The 13,540-nt window shown below is 35.1% G+C and overlaps 1 protein-coding gene across 1 annotated transcript; it reads left to right on the top strand.

Moving 5' to 3' along the window:
• Window positions 1-1,952: 1,952 nt before the first annotated feature.
• LOC130710803 (agamous-like MADS-box protein AGL29) lies at window positions 1,953-2,420 on the top strand. The gene has a single exon (XM_057560169.1). It carries the CDS (start codon window positions 1,953-1,955, stop codon window positions 2,418-2,420), a length of 468 nt encoding a protein of 155 aa, XP_057416152.1.
• The last annotated feature ends 11,120 nt before the right edge of the window (window positions 2,421-13,540 follow it).

Below are 13,540 nucleotides of genomic sequence, written 5' to 3'. Positions count from 1 at the left end.
ATTTCATACTCTTCTATTTCATCAGTTGTTTATTATATTTTTAATGATCAATGTATTAATTGACCTATCAAATATAATAGATGTATTCCCCGTGCAACGCGCGGGTAAAAAACACTAGTAAATTTATAATAAAAAACATTAACATATACTATTATAAGTGAGACATTTTTTTACCATAGGGAACACAAGTGATGACATTTTTTACTAAAATGGTCATAAAAAACACATACTTTTACTACTCAAGTGATGACATTTAGCAATGTAGGACACAGGTTAGAGCATTTAGCAATGTGAGACACAGGTGAGAGCATTTTTTTTATCAAATGAACCATAAAAAACACATACTTTTACTACTCAAATATTTTTCTAATGTTCTTTTCCAAAATTAAGTGAGGGCATTTGCCCTCATAGCATAACACTTAGATTGATGTCATCTAATCGGAGTCTGCATGACTTAACTCAAATGGTAAGGGTTTTATGAGATGAAATGTGAAGGATCCAGGATCTGAAGATGAATTAATTTCCTAATATTACTAACAACTAATATTTACATATAAAAAAATGTGATCTAACCAGAAGAGAGAAGTACAAGGAAAAATTAAGTGTTTCAATATATGTATATATTTTTTTAGTAGTACACACATTATTATAGATAGCTGAAAATAATAGGTTTAAATATGTTTTTAATCTCTAAACTATAGCGAATTTGTCATTATTATTGACTGAATAAAAGATTAAAGGTCTTTCTTTAACTTAATGACTATGTATTACTATAATTTATTAGTTTGTGAGTTTAATTACTATGTATTGATAATATAAATAAGCTTTAGCCATTTTGACACCCAAAAATCTAGAACGGTTAGTAAGACAGTCGGAGAATCTCACCAGCGACATAGGAAACAAGCCGATGGGACAGTTAGTTGAGGCAGGGAAACCAAATGATCATTTATAATAGAATAGTTGAATGATTGAACATTGACAATACCTGAGTGAGCAGAAATAGGGAGACGATTTTTTTATAGGCAAATGTTAGTTGTTAGTAATGTTATTTTTTAAAGTTTATCAACTTATGATTAATAATTAAAATTAAAATTTTTAAAATTAGTAAAGAATATAAACAAATTATTATTGACAATCTATTGTTGTCAATAATGTAAAGGTCGTCAACTTCAATTATTATTTTTTAAATTAACCTCAAGATGTAATGAATAATTAAAATTTAAATATTTAATTTTAAATAAGAGAAATTGAAAAGTTTTAAATTTTAATATATACTTTTAAATATGAGAATCTGAATAGTTTAACCAATAATAATTAATATAATGAATAGTAAAGTGGATGTAGTTTTTATTTTTTTTTGTTTTCAATTTTTTTATTTAATGTATTTAATAAAAAAGAAATTTATTATTTATTTATGTGTTTAATGCTATTTTTTTAAGTCTACTTTACAGATATATATATTTATATATTATAATTTAAAATTAAATATTAATATAATACTATTATATTAAATTTTTATATTTTTTCCGATGTACCAAAAAAATATTAAATTTTTATATTTATTAGTTTTCTTGAAAATCATTGAATAGGTGGGGAATATGAATGTTATACATTTAATTCCTCTATTATTAAATATTACTCCTATTTATGTAGAAAGTTCTAAAAACTAAAAAGTCAACTTAAATAAATAATTAATACATTCCAAAAGTGGCAATCCGTTACATTTAAAAGTTTAATATTATAAACAATATTTTTTTTCCATATATCTCTACAAATATTATAATATTAATTTAAGGTTGTTAAAGCTAGCCCCAACACCTCTATAAATGCACTATCAACTTGGTCATTTTTCTTCAACCATTTCTATAGAAAAACAAGGTGAATCAACTAACGAAAGAGTGATGGGTCGAAAAAAAATTGAAATTAAGTATGTGGAAGAAAGAGAGGCAAGAATGGTCACTTTCTCCAAGCGCAAGAGTGGCCTTTTTAAAAAAGCATTTGAGTTGTCAATTTTGTGTGGTATTCAGATTGTTATTATTCTATTCTCCCATGGTGGTAACCCTTTCAGTTTTGGCAATCCAAGTGTAGAGACTGTGGCCAATAGGTTTCTTTACCAAAATGAAGATGATCAAGACGATGTGGGTGAGCCATCACAAAATAATGAGGTTTACCAACTCAACCAGCAGGTTGAGGAATTGAAGAACCAATTCCAAGTGGCCAAGGAGAAAGGAGACGTACTTTCCAATGGTGTGAAAAACAAGGATCCCCTTGGAAAAGATCATGCTCCTAATTTAGAGGAGCTTCAGAAAATGAAGGCTTCATTAAAAGAGCTAGGTGGTTACATGAAAGTTAAGATCAATAACATGGACTTGGAGGCAGCAACAACATTACTTGAACTTGCAAATCAAGACATGTTTTAAGATATGTTAAAGTATAACAAATCAATAAATAAATGATTTTACTCTTCTCGCTTCTTTTTCTAGCACATCATCTATCATATCACATATTACTCTTTCATTTTTATTTCTCTATTGCCCCAAAGGTAAGGTTTACAATGATCTTAGAACACATTGGGTATTGGAAAGAAATAATTATGCGCATGATTGGTAGGAGGTTGAGGTCGATAAATATCCAAAATCAATGGATATGTCTATCGAACGATTACAGTAGGTTTTGAGTCGTCAAAGTCGGTTTTCGTCGGTGAAAATCATCCAAAATCAAGATTTGCCATTGTCTATGTAAAGCATCGATTAGGTCGGATCTCAGCTGATACGAGTACGGGTCAATTTGATTGGTGGTTGAAACAAAAAAGCGAAGAAGATTTTTGCTATACGGAGATAGAACCATAAAACCAAAACAAAAACAATCAAATCCAAATCTCACAAATTTCATTACTTTCCAGTATTTTATACAATAAAATATTACAAAACACCAGATCTAGAGGTGAGGGAGCATGCAACATTGGAATCAGTGGTTGTGAAGTATGGGTTCTTCGAATTGGAGGTGGTGGACCATGGGTTCTTCGAATAAGAGGCGGCGACGTGACCCTGCGTTGAGAGGAAGAGAAGAAATGAGAGTGGGGGATGTTGTTGACTTACTGTTGTGAGGGTGAGGATTTGAAGCGCGGAGGCACTAGAAGCGAAGGTGAGAGCGACAAAGGTTGTCGAAGGGTGAGGGTAGTGAGGAGGAGGACGACTAGGGTTTGAGGGTTGAGAGCTTGAGGTGGGGTGGCGGCTCCTGCTGCTAGGGTTGAGAAATTGAAGGTTTCATACTTAAGAAACCATTTATATCATCTATATCGAGAATTCAAGTATTGTATATGTCATTAATCCGATCCTTTGTAGGAAACTACCCGTAATAACGAACTTGCAAAATGAATCTATTTAACTAGGGTTAGTGTGGACTAGGTGGTCTTATATTAGGCTAGGCATAAGCTTTTTTTTCCTAAGAGTTGGTTCGGTCGGTTCACTCGGTTTAGAGGCCAAACCGAATTCGACCAAACCAGACCATCAAACGATTTTCGATTTAACCTGATTCGACTTAAAATGCAGAAAAATATACATCGATTTAACCAGTTTCGGTCGGGCCGAGTCTATTTGGCGTGTCAAGTAGGAAGAGGGGTTGAGGTGCGGTTTCGGGAGATGTGTGGATAAGAGATGAACCTTTTCAAGAGAAATTTTCATGTACTTTTTCTTACTCATTGAATAAAACAACAGTTGTTTCTGAGGTTGGTAACGTGGTAAATGGGGGGCGGATATGGTTACATGCTTCCCAAAGGCGGTTTTTTGCGTAGGAAGAGGCAGAACATCATCTTTTTCCACAAGTTTTAGGGTCAATTATACCATCATTTGGAGGTAATGACAAATTTTATCGGGCGAGGGATGTTGGTGGTGTCTTCTCGGTTAAGGATCTTTGGGCAAGGGTGGGGGGTATGTGGTTTCAAGATATAGGATGGTTGGTGTCGCTTGCGGGTGGTGCTGCCAGCTAAGGTAGCACTCTTTGTATGGCAGGTACAATGTAATAGGGTGGCGTATTGGCGTCTAAGGATAATTTGATGTCTCGTGCTATATAGCTGGCGGATGCAGGGGTATGTGGGGTATGTGCGAATGATGTGGAGTCCACGAATTATCTTTTCGTGCATTGTTCTTCTATTTGGGAGCTTTTTTATGCGTTGATTCGTAGGGAGGGGAGTATGTGGGCAGTTCCAAGTACGTTAAAGGAATTGCTGGCATAATGGTCTGCAATACGTGTTAAGTCTGACCCACTATTGTGGGATTTGGTGCCTTATCTGTTGTGTTGGTCAGCGTGGTTAGAGAAGAATAACGTGTTGTTTAACAACAAGATTTTCTTCCCGGTATACATGCGGGATTTGCATATGGTTTTGATTTTTTGGTGGGTGAAATCATGGTGGGAGGAGTTCCCGTATAGTGCATCTCAATTTAATTTGGCTTTGGTACATCAAGATTGGCGTATATAGGCCTATAGGATGCCACCATAGGGGTTGGTTATAAAGTTCAATGTTGATGGATCAACGAGGGGCCAACCTGGGATAAGTGGCATAGGGGGGTATTTTGAGGGATGTCAAAAGAAAAATATTGGGGTGTATTTCAAGGGCAACAGGGACGTGGTGGGCTTATGAGACCGATGTTTTAGCCGTACTGCATGCTTTGCTTTTTTGCCAACATTATAATGTTGAAAATGTGATTATAGAAAGCGAGTCGACCTTGGAAATTGGGTGGGTATCGAAACAGGGCCAGGGACCGTGGAAGTAAATGAATGAATTTAATTTGTGAAATTCTAGTTCCCTTACAGCTGATGTCCTACGCGATGCTGGAACAACATGCTCGACAATCGATAAACAGTAAACAGTAACAGAAAACCTAAAAGCATAAAAACACAATACAAGAGTTGTTAACCCAGTTCGGTGAAACTTCACCTGCGTCTGGAGGGTTTTCACTCAAAGATAGGAAATCCACTATCTCAAGATATAGGAACTACAGACACTAATGAACGCCACAGCTCATAGTTTTATTCATAATCTACCAAGTGTATTTCTACTTAGTATTTCCCCCTAAGTATGAGAGTCCTTCTCACTTTCTCTCAATCACGGCCACAGTGTTTAGTAAAGACAAACAACGATTAAAGTTTTTAACACTCAACAACACATAACACAATCTTGCTTTATAGAATCAGTGAGCAAGGTTTGTTCACAACAAAACACTGACTAAGACAAATAAAAATCTTAAAACACTTGATCTTTTCTCTCTATACTTCAGTCAATCTTCAGCTCTTAGGTCTTCATATTTATATACTTCAGCAGCGGCACTAGGGTTTGCAGAGGCTGAAGAAAATAGTCCAACAGCAACAAATCCAAAGGCAATCTTCCACAGATTTAATTGCGTTACAAAACAATCCACCATTAAAACAATAGAAACAAATCTTCAGTCAGAGATTGTCTCAACAAATATACCAGCCCACATTAAATGCAATCACAGTACAACTACTTGAACCCCAAGTAACCACAAAACAAATCTCCACAAGATTTTCCAGGGCACACATAAGCACTCCAAGTAAGGGACTAATGTCATGTGTTACACGTGGGCAGATGGCACAACATCTGCTTCGACATCAGGTTGTTTTTTATAAAATGCAAGACAACCACAAGAACAACAATTTGTGCTTGTGGTTGGTGTTCTAGGGGATAAGCATGTATTAACGGAGGCAAATGGTATGACAGATCAACTAGTAAAGGATGGTTGCGAGAGGCTTGAGCCTTGGTGGATTCTTCTTAATCCTCTGTATTGTCTGCTGGTTGGTTTTGTGTGTAGCAGTAGAATAATGCTACATAATTTCTATGGTACTGTGGTATATGTGTGTGGTTTTGTAGCAGGAGAGGGGTGTGTGCTGGTATTGCATGGAGTGCTGGGGAATTAGAAGCTGCAGCTATTATCTCATTGTTGTTGCTATTTTGCTGGTTTGATATTGTGTGGAGTTGTTGTTTGTTGGATTAGGGGTGTTGTGTTATGTGTGGGGTGGACTGGCTATGGAATATGACATTTTGCAATGTTTATGGTTCTGCATAATTTTGAGGAGTTTTGTTGGGTTGAGGCTTGCTAGATTTGTCTTAGGTCGTTGGCTTGGCATATGTTGCTTAGGATATGGCGTGGTGGTTTTGAAGGAATTGTGTGTGCGCATGTTTTGTTTGCTCCTAATATAAAGAACATGGTGTATGAATTTACATGTTTGAATGAGTTTGGTTGTGTGTGCTATATTTGTGCGTGTCCTGTATGCATGCTAGATAGTAGGTGTAGGGGTCTTGTATGGCATATACTGTTTTGTTTTTTGGAGCAATTCTTTGTTTTTAAACTTTGGCCTATACGTTTCCCAATGATAACTCAAGTGGCAAGAGCTAAGGGTCATAAGAGATTGGGGTGGGGAGGTCCAGGGAACATTATATTTCCATTGTACAACAAAAAAAACTTTGGCCTATACATGAGAGGTATAACACCCTCTAAACCAAGCAGAAATATTATAGTATAAATCAGAGTATAATTCAAAACAGAGAGGGTATCACATTTATTCTCCAGAAACATAAATCAAAACACTTGTCATGCTCATAATTTAGATATAAATTTTCAACTTTGATGTCTTAACATAATATGCATAGCACATCGCATTTATTTCAACTCTAAAATTTAACATAATCCAAAAATAAATAAAGAGAGTACCCGAAATTTGTCTTAACATCCAGGTATAATACTAAACGTTTCCCCGTGTTACATAACAGAGCATGACTCCCATAACTAAAATATAAATAAAAGACTAGCTCCTCCGACTAACCCTTGCGAGAAGCTCCTCTGTCCTCAGTACCTGAGCGATGTCGCATAGAACATCATTCCAACAGAAGGGTGAGAACTCATATCATTGGATAAGCAAAATAATAAGTAATAGTAAAAGCTTGTATATATTACACATAAATTCTTCACACTTAACCAAGAAAAATAAATTATGTAATTTAATTTAATCAATCAATTTCACAGTTATGACAAAAATCCACAATTTATAGCTCGAGTACAGCAAATATAATTGTCTCCAATTACCACCACAACAAACTACTCCAAACATATCACAATTATCATTAATTAACATCCACAACTCCCTAAAGCCTAATGTAACAATTTTACAGTAACAAATATGACTCAAGTGAGACCTTGTGCAAATGCCTTTGGTACCAAAGTGTTATCATTAGCAGTATCACCGCATCCACTCCAGACTGATAACCTCCAATAAAGCTCGTGCTCTAAGTTTTCAAAACCATCTCCAGTTTTAGGACAAGTCACTAGCCTTCACGAGAACTAGCAAACATTTCCTCTTGACCACTATGCAGTGTATTGTGCAAAACTCAACTAACATATACATATTTAGACAACTCCAAGTCCTAATTACACTAGCATATTCATCTCCAAATTTCACAAAACATAACTCACATGTTACCAATTACCCAACTCGAAATCACAGTAACTTAGCAACTTAACACATAACATCAATTCAGAAACAACAATATATAATGAATATTAAAAATAGGTGTAAATTAGGCATAAATCATAGGCAAGCAGATTCTGCAACTATTTTAAAAAAAACAGGATTTTCTCCCAATTTTTCCAAAAACTCGCGGCATGCTGCATGCGTGACACCTCTGTGTCGCGCACCATCTCCCTGTTGCGCGTGACCTCCTTGGGTTGCGCGCCACCGCGCGCAACTACCTTCAGGGGCTGCGCGCCACCCTCTCCCCCACGCGCGCCCACCGCGCGCCACCCTTTCCCCCACGTGCGCCCACCGAGCGCCACCCTCTCCCTCCTGCGCGCCCACCGTGCGCCTCCCTCACCCTCCTGTGCGCCCACCGCGCCTCTGTCTCCATCATGCGCGCGCCATGCGCACCTCTCTTCCACCCCATATCCATAGCCCTAAATTCAAACTGTTTACTTTCAGCTTAGAAAATTATGCATCCTAGGGTTCCTAAATCATGCTTTCTATCACTACCACTACTATACCAATCCAGAAAATATGAATTCAAACCCTTACCTCTTGTAGATCAACTCTAGGTTTTCTTCACTTTTCTCTTCTCCTTCTCTGTTTCACGTGTTCTTCTGTCTGCTCGCCTGCTAATCCTTATTTTCTTTCTTTCTTACTATCTATTTCACTCCTAACCCTAAACTAGTAGTACTAGTGGGCTCCACTCCCAACTACTCACACTAAAACCCAAAAACTTTATTTAATTTAATCACTTAATTATCTAATGAAATCACTTAATTACCATATATCATAATAATAATTAAAATAATAAATAACCTAATAACGGAAAGTGAGGTGTTACAAGAGGGGTATTCTCATGTGGATTTTTATTAATAATATTCTCTTTTATTTTCGAAAAAATTATTAATTATTTAATAATATCCATATTACTCATGATTTATAAATTTAAACTAAATTAATAATTAATTCTCAAATAATTCTTTCACAAGTCTATTGTGTTAATATTTATCTAAAAATTATTATATTCAATACTCTGTATTGAACTATTCATATTATTATTATTTTATTATTTTCTAATGTTATCCTTAACTTATTTTTAATAATGTATATTCAAATAAGTTGAGATTTTAGGGTCCGTTTGGTGGACATGATAAGCAGACATGATAGGATAACAGTAACCGTATCATGCTGTTATATGTCGTTTGTTGCGCCAGCATGATAGGATAACACTATCATGTCTCTTATCCTATCATGTCTATCATGTATAAAAGTTATCTTGAGGGGGAGTTAGGATAGAAATTATCCTAACAGGATATGATATCAGTTTATGAATATTATGAATTTTATATTTCAAAGGAAAATTTGATACATTTTTCATTGTTTCTATCATATCCTATCAGTATCTTGTTCACCTCAAATTCATGATAGGATAAGAGTCTATCCTACTCTTATCAAATCATGTCATTATCCAAACATTTATCCTATCTTGACCATCATTTAGTAACTTTATAATTAATAGTAATATACATTGTATTAAAAATTATTAAGATCATTTAATTTTTTTATAATGAATTAATAATTAGTCAATATTAATACTAAAAGTTTAATATTTGAAGTGATATATGTACATAAATATATATATATATATTATTTTAATATTTCTTATGATGTTATCTAGGATTATTATTGTGTTATTATAGTTCTTCTAAAATAAATATTTTAAGATTTGAATATATTTAAATGAATTTGAATTTTTAATTTAATTAAGAAATAATCATTTCATTATTGCTTTGTATAGTAATTTTTATATTTTTTTTTGTAAATATCATTAAATAAAATTATAAACTTTAATCTAATCAGAATTGATTGTTTCATTATTGTTTCGTCAAGTCAAACTTATTAATACACATTAAGAAATCATGCAAAATTATATTTATACTTAATATTTTACTATTCATAATATTATTTTCTAATATTATGAATAGTTAGACTTAGTCCCTCTATAAATACTCTAGTGTGGAGGTTGTGACAAATAGACTCAATTGCGAGATGGATAAAAATGATATGAAGCTTTCCCAAAATGATAGGATTAGTATTCAACAGCGTAAAAAGGTGCTTAAGGACACGCTGGCCGAGTATCGGGTGGAAAAGGAGAGGTTGAAGATGCTTGAAACTGCTGTCAAAAACCTTGATCCCTTCAAAGGTTGTGATCCCCTTGTTGGTCCTAGTCTAGAGGAGCTTCACAAATTTAAGGATTCTTTGGAAAAGCTTAAGGACGGAATCACCAAGAAGTACTCGAACCTTAAGATGTAAAAGAGATAAATAATAAATGGTTTTACCTTTCTCTCATGCTAATTAGGAGTAGGTGACCATGTGTTATGAAAAATAATGGTGTCTTGCTACACTAAATTTTACAGTTATTCATGATATATTTGAGATTTCATATTTGCATTCACCTAATTCCTCTCTTTATTTCGTTTTGTCTTTTGCTGGTTCAAATAAACTTAATTAGGGACTGACCTTGATGAATCGATATAGAAATCAACGTAATAATTTCTTAATAAAAGCGATTGCTAGAGAACGAAACTTTATTTCTTATAAGATACTCAAAAGAGCTCTTAGTTTGCCATTGTTATGAGTTCGGGGTGCCTGCGGATTGGATTTGATCACTTGTGAAGAGAAAAATCATCCGATCCAACCTCATTGATTTTTGTATTTTATCATCCAATGATTTTGTCTCTAAATTCAAATCTAATGCGATCCAATACAAAAGGGTTTGAATTTAATTTGATTGACTTTTTCGAATATTAGTTTAGCATTTTTTATTTGAGATTGTAGTATAAAACATGATGAAGTCATTTGCAACATTTAGGAAATAAAAAGGGGAAATCTACAAGAGAATAGGGCACATCATAATTGTTGTGTTAGCCCAAGGGTGATTTCCACACAAAACCCCCCATTAGGACTAAGAATGTAGGGTTGTCGTTCTCAATTACATACTCTTATGAGATTCCAACTTCATTAATCTCAGTTTGCTTGTTCGAGCTTAGGTTGAAATTGTTTTGTTCGGAAGTTTCTTGTTTTTCGTTTTCTTACATAATGGAAAGAAGGTCAAAGATCTTCGAAATTACTACACCACGAGGAACCATAGCAATTAACCATATCTAGTAACTAGGTTAGGGTACTTTTGACTGGGCTTATTTCCATTTTTCTAGCTTTGTAAGTGTAATTTGCTGGTTTTCTTGGATTTTTATCCTTTGTATTGAGTCAGACACCCTTATACTCCCTTTTACTTCATTTTGCCTATAAAAAAACTAGGTTAGAGTAAAAAAAAAAAAAAGGTGTTGGAATTAAGGCAAAGCCTAGCTTTTAGTATGTTTAAGGAAATAACACTAACTTTCGTCTTACTCTGCCTTGAGTTTCCTTGAGTAAAACTATAGGCGAGTTCATTCATTTTTTTTGTTCAGTGCACAATTCATGGGTGGATGTTGCTATTAGGATTAATAAATGTTAACTCTAGGCTAGTTCATTTCATTCATATTTTTTTAAGTATAAGCTGCAGATTAAAGTCGTTGATAATACTGGATTTTCTACATTGGTCATATTTGATCGCGATAGTGTTGTTCTGCTCAATCAAAAAAGTAAATAAATTTTAGAAAAAAATTGAAAATGTGATAATCTCCATGTAAATACAACTTCATTTTAATTTCTCAATTAATTAATTAGATATTGATTTTCTTCGTTTGTTTTCACTTAATCTTGAATGGCTGCATGGCACGCACTCCAAAAAAATGTGATTTAGCTTACAAACAATTCTTGTTCAAGGTTGAAACAAAGGGCAAATTTAAAGGGGTGTTTGATTCAACATTTAACGTTTAGAAATTTTGAAAAGACCTAGATTTAATTTCTAAGCTCAATTCTAAGGTTAAATTATATTATTTTCATGCTTAATCATGGTTGTTTAGTTCATTTAAACAATATTGATTTTGTTTATAAATATATCATGTCATTATAATTATTTATCTTTGATGTGAACATTGCAAGATGTTGAACTTGGCTTTGTGAGCTCCATGCGCAGCTTCTCTACACACACACACACACGATGGGCTCCATGCGCAGCTTCTCTACTAGGGTTCCATGCCTTGTTGTTGGCGGTTCCTAACGCTACTTTAGAGTTCGAATGGCTCTTAATCCCGCGACGATTTGAATTAGAGAAGGACAACATGACCATCGCTTAAGGACAAAGCGGAAAACGGCAATCGCGATCTAGGCTGGAGGAAGGAGATATGCTCTCAAGATGGTGGCGATACAGGGAACCCAGACGATGAATCGAATCGTAGAAAGACGGAAAGTCCATCGTTCAAGGACCCATCAACAAGTAGAGATGGATAAACAGGCTGGAAGAAGGAGAAAGGCTCTCTTCTTTGCTCTATTTTCACTCTCTTTGTTGATGGCATTCCATATCACATCGATTATTTTCATATTCGTGGGGTGGAGGGTTGTTCATGTCTTGTCTAGAGACAAAGGAAGATTGGAAGGTTGTATTGATTTGGGTTCGTAAGGTTTTCCGCACTAGAGGTGACATCGAAGGAAATCGACATTCTCAATGGGCTTCTTTTGGGTGATAGGTCCCTCTCAGTGGCTATGAAGTTGTTTCCACGACATGGGTTGGACGTGTATAGAGACCAAAGTTTGGTGATGGAGGGAGTTGTTGCTGCTCGCAGAGAATAAAGGGAACGAATAATTCGGAAGTTCTCAGAGGATGAAGACTTGATACTCGTTGGGCTTGATAGAGGAGGTTGAAGGTGTGAAAAACGACTAGAAGGGGGGGTTGAATAGTGTTTTCAATATAAAAACTTTCCCCTTAAGATTTAAAGAAAATCTTTTCGGTTTCTCTACGATAGATGGTGCAGCGGATAAAGATAGAGAAAAGAGATAAGCACACAAGTATTTTATCCTGGTTCACTTGATAAATCCCTCAAGCTAATCCAGTCCACCCGTTAAGGTGATTTCTTCCTTCTTAGAATGAAGGCAATCCACTAATCAGATAATTGTTACAACTGCACTTGAAACCTACAAGTGACTAACAATACACTGACTTAGCTCACACTAAGATTCACTCTCTTAGTCTTCTCTAGGATCCGATTAACCTTGATCTCCTAAAGGAATCACCACTAAGATTCACTCTCTTAGTCTTCTTAAGGATACTGACCTACCCGGTCCCTTAAGGAAAAATCAAACAACTGTTTGAGGTTGGTGTTTACAAAGGTTTGCTTCTAAATAAGCTGAGTGTAAACTAAATAAGAACAGATGAAGAAAGTAGAGGCTTGAATCTTTTCTTGTATTGCAGCTCTTGGTTTTTCCCTCTTGGCTTTCTTCTTTTTCTTCAGCCTTTTATAGTCCAAGGTGCAAAGGATATTTCTGTTGAGAGAATATGACCGTTGGAGGGCATTTCTGGAACTTCCAGAACCTGCTGTGGCTGAACCTTGGTAGGTAGGCTTTTCAGAATAGTACACTGCTCTTGTACTTCTTGATAGAGACATTTGCCTTTAACCATTGACTTCTGATCAGAGGAATGCTTCGTGTTGAAACTTGTGAAGCTTGGTGATCAGAGTCAGAGGGATGCTTGGATCCTCTGACTTTCGTAACTTCTGCTTCTGGACCTTCAGAGCTTCTGATCCTCTGATCCTCAAATCCTCTGATCTTCAGATCTTCTGATCTTCTGATCTTCAGATCCTCTGATCCTCAGATCCTCTGATCTTCAGATCTTCTGATCTTCAGAACTTCTGACGAATATATCTTCTGGTGTCAGAATCAGAACCTGTTTGTCAAAACACTCAAGACAAACATTAGAGTATCATAGTTGTTCATCCACAAATAAATACTTGTTATCATCAAAACATAGAGTTGTACCACATGACCAAATCTTGATCTTACAATCTCCCCTTTTTTGATGATGACAAAACCATGTATTTTGATGAACAACTCTAAACAAATAAACTGAATA

Source organism: Lotus japonicus, chromosome 4 (assembly GCF_012489685.1).
Source record: "Lotus japonicus ecotype B-129 chromosome 4, LjGifu_v1.2".
Lineage (NCBI taxonomy): Eukaryota > Viridiplantae > Streptophyta > Magnoliopsida > Fabales > Fabaceae > Lotus > Lotus japonicus.
This window is presented reverse-complemented; position numbering and strand designations above follow the sequence as displayed.